Below are 23,176 nucleotides of genomic sequence, written 5' to 3' on the forward strand. Positions count from 1 at the left end.
ATTCATTTATCCTTCCCCAATGCTGCCTGATGCAGGTTGTTTCACCCTGCTGCATCGCAGGACTAGGTCTGCCAGTACAATCTTGGAAATGCTCTTACTTTTGTATATTACATGGTTATAATGAGCTGGATCCAGAGGATTGTATCCAAAGTACAGCTACGTTATACCCTGACAGCACAAGGATTTCCGCTTGCACAACAGAACTTCACCCTTCCTCCCGCACGGCCTCTAAGTCTGTTCTAGCACGTTACCCCGACCCTCTGGCAGAGATATGGGGAGGGTGTAGGGCACATGCAGAGGGAGAAGAGCTGGAAAGTCCCACTGCACAAGCAGAAATCCATTCACAGGTGGGGCGCTTTAGTTGGATAATGCCCAGAGCACTCCTTCCATAAACAGAAGAACTCCTTCAGTTCACAGAAGGGACTGAGATTCATCAGAAGCTCCAAGTGGAGGAAGAAGGCAGATGCACTTGTGGCCTATTACCCTTTACCCATGCAGCCCCCTAAGCCACCTCCCACATGGTCCCAGAGGGTTTTGAAAACCTGCAAAGCAGCTTTTGAAGGGAGCACATTGGGGAGGAGGAATCAGTGCAAGTCACCTCCCTCCCTGCTCCCTTCCTTCAGCAGAACATCCCTGAGCAGAACTGCACTCATAGGGACCCAACCCACACCGTACCACAATAAAACTGGGACTTTGGTATTTTGAGACTCTGATCCAGACTGAAAGAGAGCTATAAAGGAAACAGCCAGTCCAGCCCTTCCTAACCCGGCACCTCCAGATGTTTTGGACTACAGCTCCCATCTGCCCCAGCCAGCCCAGCCCAAACATCTAGCGGGCACTGTGTTTGGGAAGGCTGGGCTACCTTTTCCCCTTTATAGCTCTTTTTCAGTCTGCACAGGCTAATCTATCATGTGACCATGGGAGATGGTTCACAATCGCAATGACCAGCTTCCACGGCCAGGTGCACTTCAAAGATATTTGTCTAGTGTGAAATGAATATTGTCTGATTTAGGGTGAATAGGCCACTGGTCTAAAAATCCAATACATATTGTATACTCACTGAATAATACATTTACATGTATCAGCTGGTTAATATGACTGTGAATGCAAACAACATTTGACCAAGGTTGATTATGATTCAGTTATGAAGCAATTATTTTAAAGCTGTATGTTCAGTGCATGCAAACCATTTGCATAATAATTCAGAAGCCACCTTGACTTTTTTTTTACACCCACCCACACAATGGAAGACTCCCTCCAGTTTCCCCTGTTTTTGGCAAAAATCTCTCTGCAAATATGAAGGGCTTTTTTTGGAGAAAAAAAGAAGAAAGTGCAAGATATTCAGATTAAACTATCATCAGATTCTACACTGTGAGAACTAGATGTCCCAGCAACATATTTTTCCAAAATCCTGTTTAATGACACTTCTTGGCAGATTTCACCACACTGCCACAGAGGTAACACAATGGAAAACACTTCTCTTCCAACGTTAATAAAAATTAGTTTAGAAAAGGCTACAAGTACCAGAAGTTGGCAGGAAGAACAGCAAACACAAAGAGTAATTTACTGGAAAACTCTTCCCATTTCCACCACCACCCCTCCAGTAGGAAACAAAAAAGCTACAGATTTTTAGGCAGATGTTGTACACGTGGAAAATGGAGCCACCCTGTTCTCTGAAGAATTGCTAAAGAGAAATAATACAAGGTGAGACGAAATGCTGAGGGCCACTCTATGTCTTGCATAGCGACAAAACTGGATTTGCCACCAAGAACTGAACTACACATAGCATTAATTATGTTTTAAGCAATTAATATGCACTTTTTAATAATGTAGCTAGATGCTGCAGGGGACACAAGCACAATCCGGATCATGGAGTACAGAGAGGGGTACCAAAGCACATTGGTATTGGAAGGAGGATTTTAAACTAGACTGCATTAGTGGTCCCCCTCCCCATCCACCACAGTCGCAATCCTGCTCAGCAAAGAATAGCAGCAATTTATTTTTTAAAAAACATGCACATTAATTACTTTCACACAATTAAATATTTTGGCTCCAAACCTATACTTGATTGGTTAAGTTACACTCCCGTCTCCCTGAGAAGTGCAGCTGTTACACAGATTTCCAAACACACATTTATTTATTTATTTTATTTTATTTATTACATTTGTATACTGCCATATAGTCGAAGCTCTCTGGGCAGTTTACAACAACACATGCCTTATTAACATTTCAGGTGTACACCTAAAAACAAATGGGGGGAGTTTACAGCCCTGATATGCTGGGGGATAATCAAAGTGTATTTTTAAAATGTAGCCATCATCTCCCATTTTAATTAACCACAGCCATTGTAGAATTGATGAGCAAAAACAAAACAGAAGAAAGTGAGAAAATTAAATTGTAACTCCATGTGGCTCCTTTATAAAACAATGAGAGAAAGCCTAGTTGAATACCATGAGAAAACAGGCATGGGATTAGATTGTATGAATCCCACACATATCTACTAAGAAGCAACTTCTGAGTTCAATGGGGCTCACTCTCAAGTTAAGTGTACACATGGCGGCAATCTTAGATGCCTCTTGTATAGAACAGAATGGAACAGAAACCAACAGAAGACTAAACATGTACAGTAGGGCCCCACTCATACAGCAGGTTACGTTCTGGACCCCCGCTGTAAAGCGAAAACTGCTGTAAAGCGGATCCCATTGACTTACATTGACCAAAATGGTGCCCAGCGGCAAAAAACCGCCGTAAAAGCGGAACAAGCACTGTAAAGCGGGACCTTTCTACAATTCACAACCGCTGTATTAGCGGAACGCTGTAAAGCGAAGCACTGTAAAGCAGGGCCCTACTGTATTGATTTGGAGAAAGAAAAAACAGACACACATACGTTATTACCTGCATTTTCCCCATGGCAGCACTGAACTGCTCTTCAGCAGCAGCCTGAAAGCTTCGAGCTATGGTTACTGCATCACCACCAAGGACTACTTGCCGGACCTGTCCCGCTTGAGTTTCTACGACTGCCTTACTGAGCTTTGCCAGCCCTCGCATCACCATGATGGCATCACTTGCCATTACTGACCACCTTCAGCGCTGGAAAACAGAACCAATAGTTACATGCAGTACAGCAATACCAGGGGATTATTTTTTCTCCAAACACTTATGAAAAAGTCAGTGGGCCCTCACCCTGCCCCCAAAGCTTTGATCAGCTCACCAGATGGATTATCTCTTTAACACTAGTCACATTCACACTATACTTTTGTTCCACTATTATTCCACTTTAACAGGCATGGCTTTCCCCAAAGAATCCTGGGAAGGGTATTTTGTGAAGGGTGCTGAGAGGAGGAGGAGTTGTTGTTATATGCCTCCAAGTCGATTATGACTTATGGCGACCCTATGAATCAGCAACCTCCAATAGCATCTGTTATAAACCACCTTGTTCAGATCTTGTAAGTTCAGGTGTGTGGCTTCCTTTATGGAATCAATCCATCTCTTGTTTGATCCTCCTCTTTTTCTACTTCCTTCTGTTTTTCCCGGCATTATGGTCTTTTCTAGTGAATCATGTCTTCTCATGATGTGTCCAAAGTATGATAACCTCAGTTTCATCATTTTAGCTTCCAGTGATAGTTCTGGATTAATTTGTTCTAACACCCAATTATTTGTCTTTTTCATGGTCCATGATATCTGTGAAGCTCTCCTACAACACCACATTTCAAATGAGTTGATTTTTCTCTTATCCGCTTTTTTCACTGTCCAACTTTCACATCCATACATAGAGATCAGGAATACCATGGTCTGAATGATCCTGACTTTAGTGTTCAGTGATACATCTTTGCATTTGAGGACCTTTTCTAGTTCTCTCATAGCTGCCCTCCCCAGTCTTAGCCGCCTTCTGATTTCTTGACTATTGTCTCCATTTTGGTGAATGACTGTGCCAAGGTATTGATAAACCTTGACAAGTTCAACGTCCTCATTGTCAACTTTAAGGTTACATAAAATTTCTCTTGTCATTACTTTAGTCTTGATGTTCAACTGTAGTCCTGCTTTTGTGCTTTCATCAGCATTCATTTCAAATCATTACTGGTTTCTGCTAGTAGTATGATATCATCTGCATATCTTAAATTGATATTTCTCCCTCCAATTTTCACACCTCCTTTATCTTGGCCCAATCCCGCTTTCTGTATGATATGTTCTGCATATAGATTAAACAAATAGGGTGATAAAATACACCCTTTCCGATTGGGAACCAATCGGTTTCTCCATATTCTGTCCTTACAGTAGCCTCTTGGAACCGAAGCCAACAAGTCCCACATGAGACACCAAACCCCTTTTGAAAATGGGAAGCATCTCCAGAGCAATTTACAATACAATATGAGGTCTGTCGTTAATACAAAAAAGAATACTGAAGTGATCTGAATGCAGTTGTTATTTGTACCCAACCTCCAGCTCTGGAGCAACCTTCAACATCCAAGATTTTAGATGGGTAAGAAAAGCCACCCAAATAAACAAGCATGTTCCTGACTGCAGCATGCAGAGACACCAAATTAAAAACATTGGAAGGATATCCTTTGGAAATTTATCTGGTTTTTTTCTCAAAAAGCAATATGTATTTTTTGCTCAGAAGACTACCATTTTAGAAACCTTTTGATCAGCAATTAGATCAATTTGTTAGTAATGTTGTATGCTATGACAGCATCTGGCAAAGCTACCAGAAGTTAAAACAGAATGCACTGTGCTCAGCTTTCTTTGGGGCTATTGAAAGGAAACTTTTGTTCTGCTGCTTTTATCTGCTGCAGTTTTAAGGGCCACAACGGACCCACACAGTGGCATTTGCAAAAATGCATAAAGGCCTTGCTATCCAATCCAACTCGCTGTTCTGCATCTGTCAGCTGGCAAGCCACCAGCCTAGCTGGTAGAGAATACTATCTGTGGTTAAAAGCCCTTTTGAGGTGAATTCACACTGTATTGTCCTTGTGAAAAGTCAATACTAAGCCATTAAAATCTGGCTACACCCTAACCTGAAAACTACCAGAGTCTCAACCATTCTCCTGGTAACAGTTAGTTCCTCTTTTCTTTTTTAAAGAGTCTGTTGATATTAATAGATTGATCTGTCATAAGCCATTGTGCTGCAATGCAAATAAACTGATCCAGTTACATTCTGTGGAAGAGGAAAAAGCTATCTTGAAAAAGCCATGATTTATCAGTCATGTCTAGCCAGCATGAGTGTCCTGTGGCAGACAAATGAACACCAGAACATGCATGCCAAGTGCCTATAAAATCAAGGACAGGGGGTTATTTGCTTAGCAAAACAGCCCAGTCAAAACGTCAAGGATATGGATGCTTGTCCCAGCTGAAAGTCTTTTAACGAATACAGAAGTTAAATGTAGAACATGGTTATTGAAAACAAAATGGTACCTGTGCACTTTCCCAAATAAACTCTAAATTGGGCCTATAGCCCCAGGGTAAGATAGTTATCCTAGAAAGTTCAGTTGAAACCCTCCAAGGAAATAAACTGTGCATAAGATCAAAGCACATTTGCAGAGATGCAGCAAGAATTGGTGGTGTCCAAACACAGATCTTGACAAATACAAAGGGAGACATCTAACTGTGCCTACCCAGCAGCAGAACAGACTTCCACTTCCTTTCCCCACTCCCACAGCCCCCTCACACAAACACAAAAGCTGCTCTGTAGGACTGGGGAACCCTCTGGAGCAGATGGGGACTGCAAGGGGGGAAGAGGAAAGGGATGTCCCATTGTGCAACACTTGGGCAACATTAGAGATCTCACTGATCTATCTTCCTCTACAAGCATCACCATTTTGATGATGTGCACAAGTTATTCCAAATGTTGGACAGAACATGGGCCCAATGAACTTAAGAATGAAGATGGCTGGCATTACATGAAAGTTAGCTATCCGTAGAAGAAAGAGTTGTGAATTCCTACATACTGCATTCATGACTTGTGCTAATCCAGGAGCTCCTATTCTGATTTCTTCAACCAGGTTGTTATTAAGTACAATTCACACCCAAACAGAGATCAAATAGAGGTATCACAGTTTTTACAGTGTTTTCAATCTTTCCCATAATTTCTTTCAAGCAGTCACCGCTCACACTGCAGTTACCAGAGTTACTTCCTAGAAAGGAAATAGCAACCTTCTCTAGAATGGAAATAAGCGCCTTAAACATCAGTAGAGGGAGCCTGTTACAGCAATATCCTTACAAACAAATTCAGAAGGGACACAAGCTTAAAAAAAAGCATTTACTCCTCTTCTTTCACCTGAAAATCTTGTTCAGATGCAGAAGAAACATTAAGATATGTTCAGGATTTGCTATGTTCAGGGCTCTGTGTATTCTAGGCAAAAGTACACCTGATAATTTGATGCTAGACAGTGAATTCAGGATCCTAAGCAATCTCAGCTCTTTTTTTAAAAAAAGTTTCTAGCCACATAGCTGCACAAATATAAACAGAGAAGTATAAAGACAACTCTCCATACATACATACATACATACTACATACATACTACATACATACTACATACATATCCTGCCCTTCCAGCAGGAGCCCACACGGAACCTGACACAACTAGTGCCACAATTGGCCTTTCACTGGGGAACTTCCAATACAAGGAATGCTCTGTCTCAAACAAAGGAAAAAAGGAGTTAAGGAAACGTTCTTTGTTTCCGTCTAGGTTCTGCGTTTGAATTGTGTCTAGCTGTCTTTAAGACAGGCAGGCAATATCTGGAGATATCTGCCAAGCTGAGGAGGTAGCCCCAGATATATATGCAGCTGCCCTGCATAGCTCTTTGACAATCCCCACAATCAATCATGATATATAGGTATTAAAATCATGCCAAGTACACACAATCCGGGTTTGTGAAGAGGCCGTAATTCAGAGGTTAAGCACATGCACTGAATGCGGAAAGTCTCAGGGTTACTCCTCAACAACTTCTGTTCAAGAGCCCAAGTAAAGCACAAACATAAATCAACTAGGGCATATCATAATATTTCCAGAAATATTCGCAGGACAGGGTGAACACTAAAATGAAGGCTGTGCCTAGCCATAAACACTTTATATCAAAATAATTGCTTAAAATAGCCGAACCCATTTCAACTAAAAAGGATTTTTGGTGGCATTTCTTAACATTCAGAGTGACTACATCAAAACAGATCTAATTACTTAAAATATCACTCAAAAATGTGGGTGATATTTTATTACTGCATTTGTACTGTTTTAATTCACTGGTACGCTTCATGTGTGTGCATGAAATACATATGTATGTACGTACGTACGTACACACACACATACACACACACACACAGAGTGAGTAAGGTTCACAACTGTTACCCTGACTTTTCTTTTGTTTCTGGGTACTGGTGGTCAAGAGACTACTTATCACTCCTCAAGGGTCTTTAGTAGCAGGACCAGGAAAGTCCTTGTGTTTATTTTATTTGTTACATGTATAGCTTTGCCTTTCCTCCAAAGAGCTTAAAAAGCAGCATGTACAGTTCCATTCCCCCATTTTATCCTCACAACAACCCTCCGAGATAGGTTAAGATGAGAGTTAGTGACTGGCTCAAGATCAGCCAGCACCCAGTGAGCTTCATGACTAAGCAGGAATTTGAACCCAAATCTCCCCAGTCCTAGTACAACACTCTAATCATTACACCACTCATAAGACTACAGACAGCCACTGCCAGACAGAGCAGAGAGCACTGGGAGAGATGGGCCAGTGATCCAACTCAGTATAGGGCCCTGTTGGCATACTGTACCAGAAACACTCTGCTCTCAGCACAACAAAAACCAGGAAAGAGAAAACCAGCTACAGGGCCAAGCAACAAGAGAAAAGAGTCACAGTTAAAGAAGAGATCTTTTAGAATAACCATTTTCCAAAATAAAGTTAACGGATAAAGCTATAAAGGAAACAAGTGGCAAACTCATATTGCTCAACATAACACTCAGCTCTCTACCAGCTAAATATATCGATGAGGAAATAGGGTCAGTTCCCTTTTGTTTGCTTTAAATGTGAAGCAGATAATAACTGGATCAAGCTCATGGGGCTGGCAAGATTCCACTAAACTGCAGTTGAAAGAAAGCTTGGCCTTTTTTGTTTTTTAACCATTTGTGGCCCATGCAGGTTTAGAATTAAAACATCATAGAAACAAGGCTGTATCTTAAGTTCATTGGAGATGCCAACAACAATTACACTGAAAAGTTAAAGGAGAATGCACAAAATATTTGGTACCACCAAACACTATTCCAAAATCAGAGGAAGATTCAGTGCATGGCTCAGGCCTTTAAAGGCCTGGCTCAGACATTATGTTAACAGCTAAAAATAAACTGTGGTTTAATGCAAAAGCTGCTCAAAAGTTCACAATCAGCTCCTCCTTCTGCTAGCCCTTTGCCACGCTGGGGAGAAAACAAACCAGAGACGCACAATACACTATCATCATCATCATCATCAATAATTACCCACCCTTACCCAAAGGCCCCATGGCATGTTACAATTTTAAAATACAGCATTAAAACCTATTAAAAACCATTTAACATCACAAAATAGGCTGAGTCCTAAAAATATAAGTTTCAGGTGTCAGCAGCAAAGGTAAACAGGTGCATCTTCAGCATTTGCCAAAAACTGTACAATTAAGTTGCCAGACACACCTTGGTGAAGAGGGAGTTCCACAACTTAGGGGCTACCACAGAGAATGCCTCTCCTGGACTGCCACCACTCCTAGCTTCCAAGGGTGGTAGAACTACCAAAAGGGCCCCCCTCTGCTGATCTCAACACTAGACAGGGTTTGTAGGGAAGGAGGTGGTGTTTCAGATATTTGGGATGTAAATAATTTAGGGCTTTAAACACTAGCGTGAGCACCCTAATATGACACCGTAAACAAACTGGCAACCAATGCAGCTGTCTTAAAACAGGGGCTATATGCGACCTAAAGGCAACCCCAGCCAGTAATTTGGCTGCTGCGCTTTGGACCAGTGAAGTTTTGAAGTCATCTTCAATTATGCGCTCATGGTTTGTTTCCCCCAAATAAAAGGCCAAGGACAGCTTTGACTTCTGCTTGTGGTTTGGAAATAAACAAACCATGAGTGCTGGTTCACATGTAATACAAATGCAGCCTCTGCTTTGTTTCCTCTCAAGTGCAGTAATCAGATGAGCAGGGGAGGAGCTTAGTAGGAACTTGGCACAGTGTTCCCAAGTTTGCTGTTCTTTCACATTAAACACAGTTTATTTTTAACTAGGGTTTTACACTGCATTCACCAGGCGGTGTCCTCCAGGTGTTTTGGACTACAACTGATGGGTCTTGTAGTCTAAAACTTCTGGAGGACACCAGGCTAGCAACAGCTGATACCGCAACACCTAAATCAGGCCAACGTGTGAGGATCTTTAGATCCTAACCTAAGCCTTTTACAGATCACACACATATTTTAATATCTTCCCTGAGATATGAGAGCCAGTGAAGTCCAAATCTCCACTCAACCACCAGATGACCCTGGGCTAGTCACCATCTCTCGAACACCTCTCAGGATTGTTATAAAATGGGGTAGGGGGACAAAACTGTATGCCATCTTGAATTCCTTGGAGGAAAAGTGGGATATAAATGTAGCATGTGGAACCTGCAACAAAGTATTGTAGCATGGAGTACTACAGAACTCCAGAATTGCAGAATTGCAGCCAGCGAGCCAGCCATGCCCTCTTCAAGCGTAACCCATTCTATTCCCCCCTCTTACCCCCTAGTTTTCTCTTTCACCCATCCCCAACAGCAATCTGTGGCTACTGAGCAGTTTTTGGAATCTCTTCCCTTATGGGCTGTTTTTCTAAAGATGTTTTGTTCTTCTGTAAATCTTGGGATTCCCTCACCATGCAGACATTTCCCTCTTCTGTCTGAATAGTGCTATTTGGCTACCTAAGGATCCATGGTCAGAGAAGGAGTTCACCATTAGCATATAGGAGAAATAAAGGCATACATGTCTGTGTGCTAAAACCTTTAAATGTAAGCTGAGCTTCCCAGGCACATGCGCAACAGATCCAGCACTGCAACAGCCAGCAGCATATGGTATGAATGTGGACACTTTCCTATACCCTCTTTTGCAATGAGATTAACACTACATGCGCTGCACAGTGGACATGTCACTCCCTAAGCAAACCATCGATCCCAGTGAGAAAAATAGAATGACTTGGCTTCTTCCAGCGTATCTCTGACCCATGGAGTGGTTTTGACAAACAGATTTCTATGTGGGCAGGAAACAATTGGTTTATTATCAGGAGAGTATTGCTGACAAACTGGCCCCATTTATAATATTTATTTATTATTTGATTTATATCCCGCCCTTCCTCCCAGCAGGAGCCCAGGGCAGCAAACAAAAGCACTAAAAACATTTTAAAACATCATAAAAACAGACTTTAAAATACATTAAAACATCTTTAAAAACATTTTTTTAAAGCTTTCAAGAAATCTTTTTTTAAAAAAAAGTTAAAAACATATTAAAAAGCAATTCCAACACAGACACAGACTGGGATAAGGTCTCAACTGAAAAGGCTTGTTGAAAGAGGAAGGTCTTCAATACGCACCAAAAAGATATAACAGAGATGGTGCTTGTCTAATATTTAAGGGGAGGGAATTTCACAGTAGGTGCCGCCACACTAAAGGTTCGTTTCCTATCATGTGCGGAATGGACCTCCTGATAAGATGGCATATGCGGGAGGCCCTCACCTGCAGAGTGCAGTGATCAACTGGGTATATAAGGGATAAGACAGTCTTTCAGGTATCCTGGTCCCAAGCTGTATAGGGCTTTGTACACCAAAACTAGTAGCTAATAGGTAACCAGTGCAATTCTTTCAGCAGTGGGGTGACATGTTGGCGACACCCTGCTTCAGTGAGCAGTCTCGATGCAAAATTTTGCACCAACTGCAGCTTCCGGACCAACTCAAGGGAGCCACACATAGAGCGCATTACAGTAATCGAGCCTAGAGGTTACCAGTGCATGGACAACAATGGTCAGGCTATCCCGGTCCAGAAATGGCCGCAGCTGTCTTACCAGCCAAAGCTGGTAAAAGGCACTCCTAGCCACGGAGGTCATCTGGGCCTCTAGCGACAAAGCTGGATCTAAGAGCACCCCCAGGCCTGCTCTTTCAGAGGGAGTACAACCCCTTCCAAAGCAGGCAACTGACTAATTATCTGAATTTGGGAACCACCACTCCACAGCGCCTCCATCTTGCTAGGATTCAGACTCAGTTTACTGGCTCTCATTCAGCCCACCACTGAGTTCAGGCAGTGGTCCAGGGCTTGCACAGCCTCTCCCAATTCACATGTTACAGAGAAACAGAGCTGGATATCATCAGCGTACTGCTGACACTTTACCCCAAATCTCCTGATGACTGCTCCCAAGGGCTTCATAGAGATGTTAAACAGCATAGGGGACAAGATGGTACCCTGCGGCACCCCACAGCACAACTGCCAGGGGGCCAAAAGACCCTCACCCGATGCTACTGTCTGAAAATGACCTTGGAGATAGGATCAGAATGACTGTAAAACAGTGCCTCTGACACCCATCTCACCAAGTCGGCCCAGAAGGATACCATGGTCAATGGTATCAAAAGCCGCTGAGAGATCAAGTAAGAATAACAGGGTCACACTCCCCCTGTCCTTCTCCCAATAAAGGTCATCCATCAGGGCGACCAAGGCCGATTCAGTCCCATAACCAGGCCTGAACCCAGACTGGAATGGGTCAAAATAATCTGTTTCATCCAAGAGTACTTGCAATTGCTGGCTGCATCATTGCCAGCACTTTGTCTATGTCATCAGGCTGCATCAACTGAAACCATTCCCAAGAAGTTGCAGCAGACGTTGCACTGGACACCTCACTGGGGACTACAGTAGATGTGCATGGGGTATCAAGACTGCTATGGATGCAAGAAACTTTACCCTCAAAGTGCCTTGCAAACAATTCACAGTGGGCCTCCGAAGGGTCTAATACTCCATTTCCTGCAGTTGATGTCAACAGATCCCTGACATTATGGAAAAGCTCCACCGGACGGCTACTTGATGATGCGATGGAGGCAAAGAAGTGGGCCTTCTTTGCCGCCTTCACCGCCACACAGTAGGCATAGTTATGATGTTTTACTCGTGCCCGATCAACCTCACAGCACGTCTTTCACCATTCACGCTCTACTCGTTGTCCAGCCTGTTTCATTGCCCTTAGCTCACTGGTGTACTAAGGTGCAAACTGGGCTCCACAATGCCGGAGAGGGCACTGGGGGCAACCGTGTCAAGAGCCCAAAGTGCCTCACTGTTCCACAGCATGACAAGGGCTTCAACAGGGCCACCCCAGGGCATTCAGGAATCCAGTGGATTCCATTAGTCTCTGGGGACGGACCATCTTAATCTGTCCACCACCCCTGCAGAGAAGGATCAGAGCCATAAGTCTAACCTTTACCAGGAAATGGTCTGACCATGACAATGGAGTGACATCCACCCTCCATCTCCAGACCACCTCTTCCTCCACTGGGAGCAAAAACCAAGTCAAGGGTGTGCCCTGCCCTATGCGTCAAGCTGGTGACAACTTGAGACAGCCCCATGGTTGTCATGGAGTTGTCAAGCAGGAACACTAGAGGCAGCCTCAGCATGGACATTGAAATCACCCAGGACTATAATTCTGGGCTCCTCCAATACCACAGCTGAGATGGCCTCCACCAACTCAGACACAGAAGCTGCCGGAAGAGGGTGGACAGTACACCAGCAGCAACCCTAGTTTACTATATCCTGATATTAAGATTAGAACAACAGATCTTGGACCTGTACCAAGTACCGCACAAAGTATATATTTTTTTAAAAATTAAACACCAGGGCAGCAGATAGTCTATCCTCCTTGCTGTGCCTTGAATTTCAAAGCGTACTGAACTCTTACAGGCTGTATCAAGAAATACAGCAGAAAAGGCTTTGATTCACAGCACCCATTGAGCATGGAGCATATTGTATCCTATTGAGATTTACTATATTGAAAGCCAAAGATAGGTTTTCATTTTTTCCTTCCAGAAAAATGGGTTTAGCATCATAAAAAGATCAGCAAGAACCACACTGCACAAAAGACTTACTTGTGCAATCACTCTGCCCTTTCCATACTTAATTTGCATCAGACTTTGAATGGTTTACACAAAACACCAAAGTAAGAACAGATTCTGAAGCAAGAAGGAACCCTGGATAAGCAAGCGTTTCCTTCATTTCTCCAACTTTGATCACAGACCAAAGTCTAACCATAGCAAAAGCTTGCATAAACAAATAAATAAATAAATAAATATTCCTATTCTTATTATTTTAATTCATCATCATCATCATCATCATCATCATCTATGCACAGCAACCAAGAGAAAAAGGAATAACTACTTTACATTGGAGAAAGTGAGCTTAGCCCTATAAGAACATAGGAAGAGTGTGCTGAATCAGGCCAATGGCCCATCTAGTTCAGCATCCTGTTCGCACAGTGGCCAACCAGTTGCCCATGGGAAGCCCAAAAGCAGGACCTGAGTGCAAGTCGCTATGACGAGCAGACTAGTGTTTAAAAACAAGGCTCCTCTAAAAGAGGACATCAACAGGCACCAAATGAATACTTCTGGAGCAGATATTCTATGATCATAGTGCCATAACTGAGGAGTCCCTATTCCCTGTGACCACATGCCTAACCTGTGGTGCCAGGGGCACCTGTTGTAGGGTTTAAGATTATCTTAGGCCACATCCATACCATACATTTAAAGCACTATCATACCAGTTATGACTTTTCCCAAAGAGTTCCCTGGGAAGCAGGATTGATTGTTAAACTACTCAGGGAATTTTAGCTCTGTGAGGGGAATAGAGTCTCCTCTCATCACCCTTCACAAACTACAGTTCCCAAGATCCTTTGGGGGAAGCCATGGCTAATATCATGGTGCTGCACATGTATGGTGCAGATGTGGCTTTAGAGAATGGGCAGGTTCATATGGAATAATTGCAAGGATGCACACAGAGGCTACAGATGCCCCACCACTGAACATTACCTTTCCTCCTGGAGACTTCCAACATCTTCTAGAAACAATTGCAAGACTTTTGTCTGGCAATGATGGGAATGGGGAAGGAGAGGGAAGAGTATGGTTCTAATCACTATGGGTAGAATGCCTGCACAGAGAAGAGCTTTGGTTCCAGAAGAGGCACCAGCGTTCATGGAAGAGAAGGGGAGGCAAGTTTTGCCAATTCACCCACTCCCTTGCAGTTCCAAGACGTCAGCTCCAAGAGTTGGGAGTTCTGGGGTGGAAGGGTGGAATGGGGGCTGCCAGGTATTTTGGATTATAACTCCCATAAGCCCCAACCAGCACAGCAGTACAAGGGCAAGTGCAATGGGTTTCATGATTGGGTTCTAATCCCAAATTCTCACAATGGGACAGGTTACATTTTTTTAAAAGGGTGGGTGGGTTATAATATAAAAAATGAACAAACCACCAACTGAAGGGGTCTGTAAAGCCCATAGATCCAAATGGTTCAAGCAAGTGAGACAAGGAAGCAGATGCCCCACAGAATCATTAGCTCATCAGGCTGCAGGAAAACTGCTTTCTGACCCACAATATGGTGACCAAGCAAAATGCACTCACCAGGTCCCACTCCAGTAAAAGGAGTTCTTAAATCAGGGTTGGAGACCCTGTAGCTCTCCAGGCATGGTTGGACTCCAACTCCAATCAGCCCCAGCCAGCAGGTCCAATGCTCAGAGATGGAAGTTGCAGTCCAGCAACCTCTAGAGGGCCATAGGTTCCCCATCCCTGCCTTAAGTACAACCCCACCTCCTATTCCATTCCCCCTTTCACATACTTACTAAATGTTTCTGCATAATTGTTTTTGTTGAAAGGACTGCTCAACCAGCCCATAGATATTTCCCAAAGCTGGTAGAAGACCCAAGCCTACTCCCGACAAGTCATAGTCAGTTAAGAAGCCTACATAATTTTCTCCTTAAAAGGCTTGAGGCGAGAGAGATTGTGGGTAAAAATCTGATCCTGGAAGAAGCACGCCAACTGCTTTATTTTAGGCATATATACATCAGTAGAGTAAGTATGAATGTTCTGGACCAACAACTCTATTTACATCACTCTGACTAGGTCAGACATTGTCTGGGGACATGCAAAATCGCAGCCATCAGCTGCATGCCTGGAATTAATAAAGCCTCGTTTATGCTGGTCAGGGATCTAGAAATAATTCACTTATACCCAATTAGGCTCAGTATTACAAAACTGCAGGCTACTCATTGCAGGCCACCCACTCGAAGCAGTAGCCTGCATGCTCCTGCTAGGATAATGCTAGAAACCAATTACAGCTCTGTGGCACTGAAGGAAATACTGCATCAGTCTCTTGACTTCAGTGGCAAAACAGACCAAAAAAAGCATCTAGGACAAACAGATTGGGAGACCCTCAAGTACAGGTCAGGACTGGGTAATCAGAGCTCAGTCTGTGCTTGAGCAATGAGTTTCTCAGAGGCCTGGTTCACGCAACACAGTAAGCCAAGGTCTGTTCTTGTCTAAAGATCATTGTTTAGCGAGGACAGCTTAACCCAGTTCAGATGACGCGCTAAGCCAAACACTGGCTTAGCCCAGAAAGACTGAGGAGTGAAGTGGCTGTGAGCACCTCTCGGAGCCTCCACACTTGCGTGGTCTCAATAACCCATCGTTTGGCTTACCGTGTCATGCAAACCAGGCCAGACTGAGGAGGCAAGCCAAAATGAGACAATTTATTGAGCTAGATTGAGCCCTATTGGCTCCTTGTGTCATCTGATTCCTGCTGAACTGGTAGCTGCAACATCACCTTCTAACTGTCTGTAGTGGCAGCGCTGAAGTGGAGCAAGAGAGCAGGCCAACAGTTCATCCTCTGTCACAAGGACGGACCTTGAGTTCTGCTGCAGGGTTCAAGGTCCTTCTCAACTTTCAGTACAGCACCTCCCATTTTCTCTAAGGGGTAGGGATCTTGTCGCCCTCCAGATGTTGCTGGACTTCAACTCCCATCATCCCTGACTTCTGAGCCATGCTGGCTGGGGCTGGTGAGCGTCAGGAATCCAACATGACCTGGACCATCTCAGCTCTAATTCCAGGCACTCTCAATTGCTCCCACTTGTTCAAAAATAACTTTGGCTTTTATCATTTTAGTATATGTACCCTTAAGTTAGGAAAACCTAGATAAAAACACTGATATATCACAATTCACAACTAGATTTCTGATTACAGTTATCACAAGATTTGTCCTGCATTTTAAAGGAAAACTTTGGGAAACATTTTTTCCAGAGAAGCTCAAGTTAAAGCCAGGAGTTATGCTTCTACAGAGGCCAACAAGAACAAAAGATCCCTCTCATAACATCAATTGCCTAATAGGACAGGACCGCTTTATACAAACTGTCACAAGTCTGCCAATTGCTGCATTACTTTCTATCAAAGTTTCAGTTCCCCATCAGTACCAAACAAAGCTCAATTATGTGCAGAGCACAGATAGAGATAACACTCAACAAGCAGGACTTTCTCTGTTACAGACAGGCAATCCAAGGGTGCTTACAGCTTTCACACAATCAGCCCCATTTTAAATCTTCTGCACAGTCAGAAAGGATCTTTGGCACATTTCACAACAGTAGCCACAAAGACATTACCATGAACATCTAAAATTTAGTGAATTTCAACATGCACATGTGACCAATAATTCCAGATAACAGTAATTCAGACACATTGTCTGTCTGAAAACTCTGAGTCACCAATGAACATCAACAGACACCTAAATGTGGACTGTCAACATTCAGTGGTATCCATCTGAAATTTTGAAAGAAAAATATATATTTATGGATATTACAAAAACTAATCTGCAATGGTCAGCATTCACATATGGCTGTGGAACTGGTGGCCACTGCAGCACCTAATGACAACCCATAATGGCACGTCAGGGAGTGTATAAGAACACAAGAAGCTGCCTTATACAGTCAGGCTATTGGTCCATGTAGCTTAATACTGTCTACATTGACTGGCAGCAGCTCTCCAGGCTTTAAGCAGCAGACCCTCCTAGAACCTACATGGAGATGCCAGGGATTGAACCTTGGGCCTTTTCACCCACCCTAGTCTGCGGCCTGTTGCCTGCCCCGCAGTGTTGCACCTCCTCTTCCTGTTCCTCCTCCACGGTCTGGCCCTGCTCCGGGGGGGGGGTGTCGCAGCTGTCACTCTATCCTTCCACTCGGGAAAGGGGCCCTCTCCAGCCTCCTCTTTCTCTGTGATGCCAGGGGTGAGTAGGGCGGAATGGCGGCAGGCAAATCCCATCACCAATGCAAACTATTCTGAATGCTACGAGTAGGTAGCACATTGCATCACTAACCATATTTTATAACCATAACCCATCCCCACACAAACAAATCTGGTGTCCAGGAAAGGATATGCCGCTTTAACCACATGGAGGTGGAATCCAACTGGTACCCATATCCACTTCCCCCATTCCACCCTGTTCTGAAGGGCCCGACAAATATTAGGAACTAGCTTCAGGGTTGGCATGGGGGGGGGGGGAGTAGCAAAAATCACCTTCCCTTCTCTTCACTGGTGAAGGTATCTGCTGGATCAAAAGCCCTACCTTAAGCACAAAAAAACCAACTAGATGCCATCCAGTATCCCCGATGGACAGTATCCAACTACTTGAGGGTTATGAGTAGACAAGTATGCAACATCATCATGCTGTCAAAATGCAGAGTTTCCTCACAAAAAGCCATAACACTGGGAGTGTGCAGGCAGGGGGGTGGGGCAGGGAGCAGCTGTAGTCTGCCAAAAAGATGTAGGAGTTCACTTTGTTTCATGTGGGACCAATCACCTTGAACATTGTAAAGAGTCGGCCCTACAGTTGCTAAGCTGCTCTCAAAATATGCACTGACCTTTATGGCATGCACAACGCATTGGGCTCGTGAGAGGCATTGCTCTTCCCGGCCCACACAATGAATGGATCTGAACAGGAGGTCAGCAACCCCAGCTTCTCCCTATTCACCTGCAAGGCACATGGGTCTAAAGCAGAACGCAGGCACAGTTAACCAAGCAAGGCTCTGTTCACCTCCAGCAGCCTCCTAACCACACACAAAAAAAGGTTATCTGTGAATTTGCAAACATTCAGCTGGAAAAGGACAGCTTGTCCTAAAATCAGAATTATCTCCAGTTCTGCTTCAGTCCCAAACACTCACTTTGCAAAGCTTTCAAGACACTGTGGATATACTACTCCCAGGCAATTTGCTACTTCCTTGAGGTGTGTGGATGCACCTATAGACTTCTGCCTTCTATTTGAAGATAGACAGAAACCACCAGTGCAACTGCCACAGGGCTACCTTTCACTGAATCAGTGCTTATAGCAGCTGTTTCCCTGTGCTCTCCCCATCTATCTCCCCCTTTCAGAATCCTCATGCACATGAATATGGATCTCAGAAGTCTATCAACAGGAAAAGAAAAACAAGACAAGACAGCATTATTTCCTGCCACTAAATGTAAATGTACTGCCTTCAAGTCGATTCCAACTTATGGCGACCCTATGAATAGGGTTTTCATGAGGCTGAGAGGCAGTGACTGGCCCAAGGTCACCCAGTGAGCTTCATGGCTATGTGGGGATTCCAACCCTGGTCTCCCAGGTCGTAGTCCAACACCTTAACCACTACACCATACTGGCTCTACTTGTCCTAATTCATCACCTTCTATCTATGCAATTAGTCCAAGTTAAACACCAGTGATATATTCAGCAGAAGGTGCTGGAGTTAAATGCTGTTCTGCCCAAGGAGCCAAAGCAGATGCGGATTCTCAAGGCTTGTCTAAATATAGGCCATGCATTTAACTGTCTAACAGAAAAGCATGCTTTCAATACATTTTCCCTTCTTCAAAAAGAAATTATGCTCAAGAACCTCTACTCCACTGTCGTAAGGCAGGACCCATGCCCCATAAGTAAAGCCAAAAGGAGGAGCCACAAATCATCATCCTCTTCCACCCTTGCCCCTTCCCAGCTCCTCTTGACACCAACCAGTGCATGAGCTGCTGCTCCAGCCCTCCATCAGTACTTTGCTGCCCCTTCCAGCCTAGGCAGACTGAAGCAGAGGGGGTGCCATGAGTCAAGATTTGTACTCTAACCACAACTGGAGGGCCACAGGGTTCTCCATTCCTGAAATACACTATCAGAATTAAGATCATGCCATCAGTGTGCACTGGGCTCTACAGTGGCAGAGGCCAGGTCCCTGCCCTGAGGAGCTTACAGTCTTAAATTAGACAGAGGGAAAACAGAAAGAGAAGGAAGTGGAGGCAAGGAAAACAAAGAAGCAATATGTGCTTATTGCAGTGTCACATGCTTAGGCCCTATCTGCACTATACATTTAAAGCAGTATTAGACCACTTTAAACAGTCATGGCTTCCCCCTACCCCAAAGAATCCCAGGAACTGTAATTTGTTAAAGGTGCTGAGAGGAGACCCCTGTTACCCTAACAGAGCAACAATTCTCAGAGTGGTTCATGAGGCAATCCCTGTTCCAGGGAACTCTGGGAACTGTAGCTCTGTGAGGGGAATATTACCCACATGAAAGCCAAAGAGAGACCCACGCATAATTTCCTCTGTAGATCCATGATGAAGACCATTTTAAGATTAGTTTAGGAAGCCCAGCTAAGGCCTGATCCAGCTTAAACAACTCCCTACAACATCATTAGAGCAGTGGTTCCCAGACAATGTTCCACAGTCCACGTGAAAATTACTGAGGTTCTTGGCAGACCATTTAATTATTTTTCTGCCTGTTGCAGCAATTTTAATGTGCTGTGCTGCATGTTGTATTGTTTTTATTTGTACTGTTATGGCTTCTTTTATATATTTTACTATGTTACAATTTGAAATGTATAGAATTCAAATTGCAGTATGAATATATAATGTGACAGATGTACAATCTTCAACCACAAATCCACAGACCAGAGTTTGGGAACTCCTGCATTAGAACATACTGAAGCTCCAGCTGTTTTGCTTTACATGGGCCTGTTTGCAGCCAGTAGCATAGGAACAAAGGTGTCTGGCCACTTCAGAGATGTTGTGCAAATAAAGTTGACAAATGACTGTAAGAAATTTGACAGCAATACAAATATTATATTAAGGACAGCTAAATAGTGATACAAAAGGAATACTTGAGTGCATTTATACATTCTATTCATGTCATAACAACTAGCTATTTTCTACAGTAAATCAAAAGCATAAACAAATTTTTATAGGAACTAGCTTACTAGGCAGCAAAAATTGGGAGAGACAAGAGGAAAACTATAAAGAAACCACAGCTCCATGTTTTCCATCTTCGTCTGCTACAATCCTTAACAACAAGAGCTAAAATAGTGAAAACCCCAGCTCTTCAATCTGTCAAGCATGGCGTGAAATAGTATCTCAGCACCACCTGCCTATAAGTTGCCTATTTGGGGATGGAGCAGGCCAAAATGAATTCTTATTGCTGTAAAGATTCAAGATCTATTCCTAGTATTTAAATACTGCAAACAAAGCAGTTGGCTGCTATAGCACATCTAAGAGAAAAGCATCTGGTGTCTGCTTTTATATATACATGCATGAGACATCTCCATCATGAAAAATATTAAGAAGCTGGGACAAAAATGGAAAAGCTAAGATAGTTGTAAAAAGAACTCTCAATTAATGTTTCCTATTTAATCACTTAATCTTAACAAGATAAAAAAGCGGCATACCCAACTATCTTGTTTCTTTAAAAAAACCAAATAACACTCCAAGGTCTTTTTTTATTATTCATATACATAAACAGTGTAAGATAAAACGTATTTGTAATAATTTATCTCAAGTTTACAAGGTCACGCAGGTCACTACTCCCAATGCCACTGAAATTAAAAAAAAAAGCATTCATGTTGTTTGTGCTAAATAGGTCTGTAACAATAGCTCTATCAGCGGTGATTAAAGTGATCCTTGGCCAATTTGTAAAGGAACATGAGCAAACCTGAAGCCTCTTAGATCAAGGACATGAAACCACAATCTACATTATCATTCCCTTTCCCTGAAAGGAGCAATTTTGTCTTTGCCTCCCAAATGTTTGTGGTCTCTCCACAATTCTTCTACAATTGGCTTGCTGGATTAAAGGGCCATTTAGTCTAGCATTCAATTTCCAATGACAGCTAGCCAGATGGCTCTTGTAAAATGCACAAGGGGAAGGTGAGAGCCTTTCCCTTTCTGTCACCAGGATCTGATATTCAGAGGTATACTGCCTCTATACATAGGGCAGGGGTGGGGAACCCTTTTCAGCCGGAGGGCAACATTTTTCTTCTTCTGGGGAACCTTCTTGTACCCACATGCCAGCAGTGGACAGGGCCGGGGCAAAAGTGGGTAGAGCAATGAATGGAAGGCTAGTTTCTACACACTCATCTTTATCCAAGGAGGCAAAGGGTTCAAGGACATATTTCAGCCAGGGGAAAAGACTCATGGAGGTTGCAAAGCAGGAAAGTGCGGGGTTTTGCCCAGAGAGAGGGGATGTGACCTGGATAAAATCCTGAGAGCCAGGACTCTGACACAGAGGGTCTCATTTGATTGTCATGGTATGTGAATTTGTGTCTGTAATTTAGTAATATTAATAAAGCAGAAAGGTTGAATTCTTGGACTTGGTCACTTTAAAAATAAGTTCTGCTGATGTCAGTCTACAAGACTAATAAGCAGGGTCTGGTTTTCCTCTCGAGCAAAAACTAAGAGCACCAGCCCCTTTCCACAAAGGTGATGCTAAGCAGAGTCCTACATCACAGAAACAATAAAATTGATTCAGTAAAAGCTGCACCCAAATGAACAATGCAATCCTAACCATGTCTACTCAGACCTAAGCGCTAGTGAATTCAACTAAGCTGACTCCCAGGCAGACGGCAGTTAGGGTTGTAGTTTAAGTTAGCTGCCCTTAAGTCCCAATGCGTTCACCTAACTTGCATCGTAAGTTCCAAGGGGACCAAAGGGCAGCTAAACTAGCTTGGATACAGTCCTGCATTTCAGGAAGGGCTATAGCTCAGTGGGAGAGCATCTGCTTTGTATGCAGAAGGTCCCAGGTTCATCTCCAGGTACAGCTGGGAAAGACACCCTGCCCGAAACCCTGAAGAGCTGCTGCCAGTCAGGGCAGACAGCACTGAGCTAGGTGGGCCAATGGTCTTACTCAGTATAAGGCAGCTTCCTATGTTCCTAATATAAACATAAATAGTAAAAAAAAAAACAGTTCCCCAAAGTTCCTGTATACTAACAATAGTCACCTGCCTCCTGTGAACTTAAGAACAGCTCTACTGGATCAGACCAGCAATCCAGCTAGACCAACACGGCCCATCAGAAACTTTGAAGCAGCTCACATGCACAGCGTGAAGGCAATTACACCTCTCCTGGTTGCTGCTTCCTAGCACTGCTGCCTCTGAACGTGGACGTCTCCTTTGCATTCTGGCACTCTCAGAGCTTTTTCCAGATGCACGACTTGAATCAGTAAACATAAGAATGAATCAGCTCTCAGCATCTTGCAGGTTAGTGAAGTAGAATGCTAACAAGACAGAGGTAACTATGAGTGGCAGGTTCTATGACTGGGGACTGAGGGGGGAGAACAGGTCTGATAATCACCACTGATGTGGAGGGGGGAAGTTTATAAAAGCGTTTATGTAATGCCAACATTTACAATATAACAACTTATCCTTCAGAGGCCATTCAAGTTCTCTACTGGTCACTGAAAGGACATTTACACTAGTGTTTTTAACATTTGTAGTGGCTTCCCAGAGTCTACAGCAACCTTCCCCAGTCTCGTGCTCCCCAAATGTTGTAGACTACAATCCCAGCATCCCTGGCCATTGGCCATGCCAGCTGGAGCCAATAGGAGTTGCCATCTGGAGGGCACCAGGTTGGGGAAGACTCATCTATAACAACAAAAACCCATTCCCGATTGCTAAGTTCATCTAGGAAGAAGTCTACAGCCTCTTCCCCTTTCAGATTCAGACCATCCATGTGTTGGTACGTAGGCCACACATTCAGTTTGGGGTGGCCCCCAATGATGGTTTGGAACTTCAGCTGGTGCAGAATGCGGTGGCCCTTCTACTGACAGGGAAACAGTGTGTGTGTGTGTGTGTGTGCACGTCTGCACAAGTTCATGAGCAGCACGTTTAGGGAAACCTTGTAAATAAGCCCA

At 43.6% G+C, this 23,176-nt stretch overlaps 1 protein-coding gene across 5 annotated transcripts in view; it reads right to left on the bottom strand.

Moving 5' to 3' along the window:
- COQ8A (coenzyme Q8A) overlaps positions 1-23,176 on the bottom strand; it is a 92,171-nt gene that overhangs the window by 63,351 nt on the left and 5,644 nt on the right. For 4 of the 5 annotated variants that reach the window (XM_061625011.1, XM_061625009.1, XM_061625010.1 and 1 more), the window contains exon 2: positions 2,896-3,090. The exons of the other annotated variant lie outside the window; for it this stretch is intronic. In XM_061625011.1, the coding sequence (XP_061480995.1) occupies positions 2,896-3,072 (177 nt within the window). In that variant the 5' untranslated portion in view covers positions 3,073-3,090. The remainder of the gene's footprint in view (positions 1-2,895; positions 3,091-23,176) is intronic. 5 annotated transcript variants of the gene reach the window in all.

The sequence above is a fragment of the Rhineura floridana genome, chromosome 4 (assembly GCF_030035675.1).
Source record: "Rhineura floridana isolate rRhiFlo1 chromosome 4, rRhiFlo1.hap2, whole genome shotgun sequence".
In the NCBI taxonomy this organism is placed as follows: domain Eukaryota; kingdom Metazoa; phylum Chordata; class Lepidosauria; order Squamata; family Rhineuridae; genus Rhineura; species Rhineura floridana.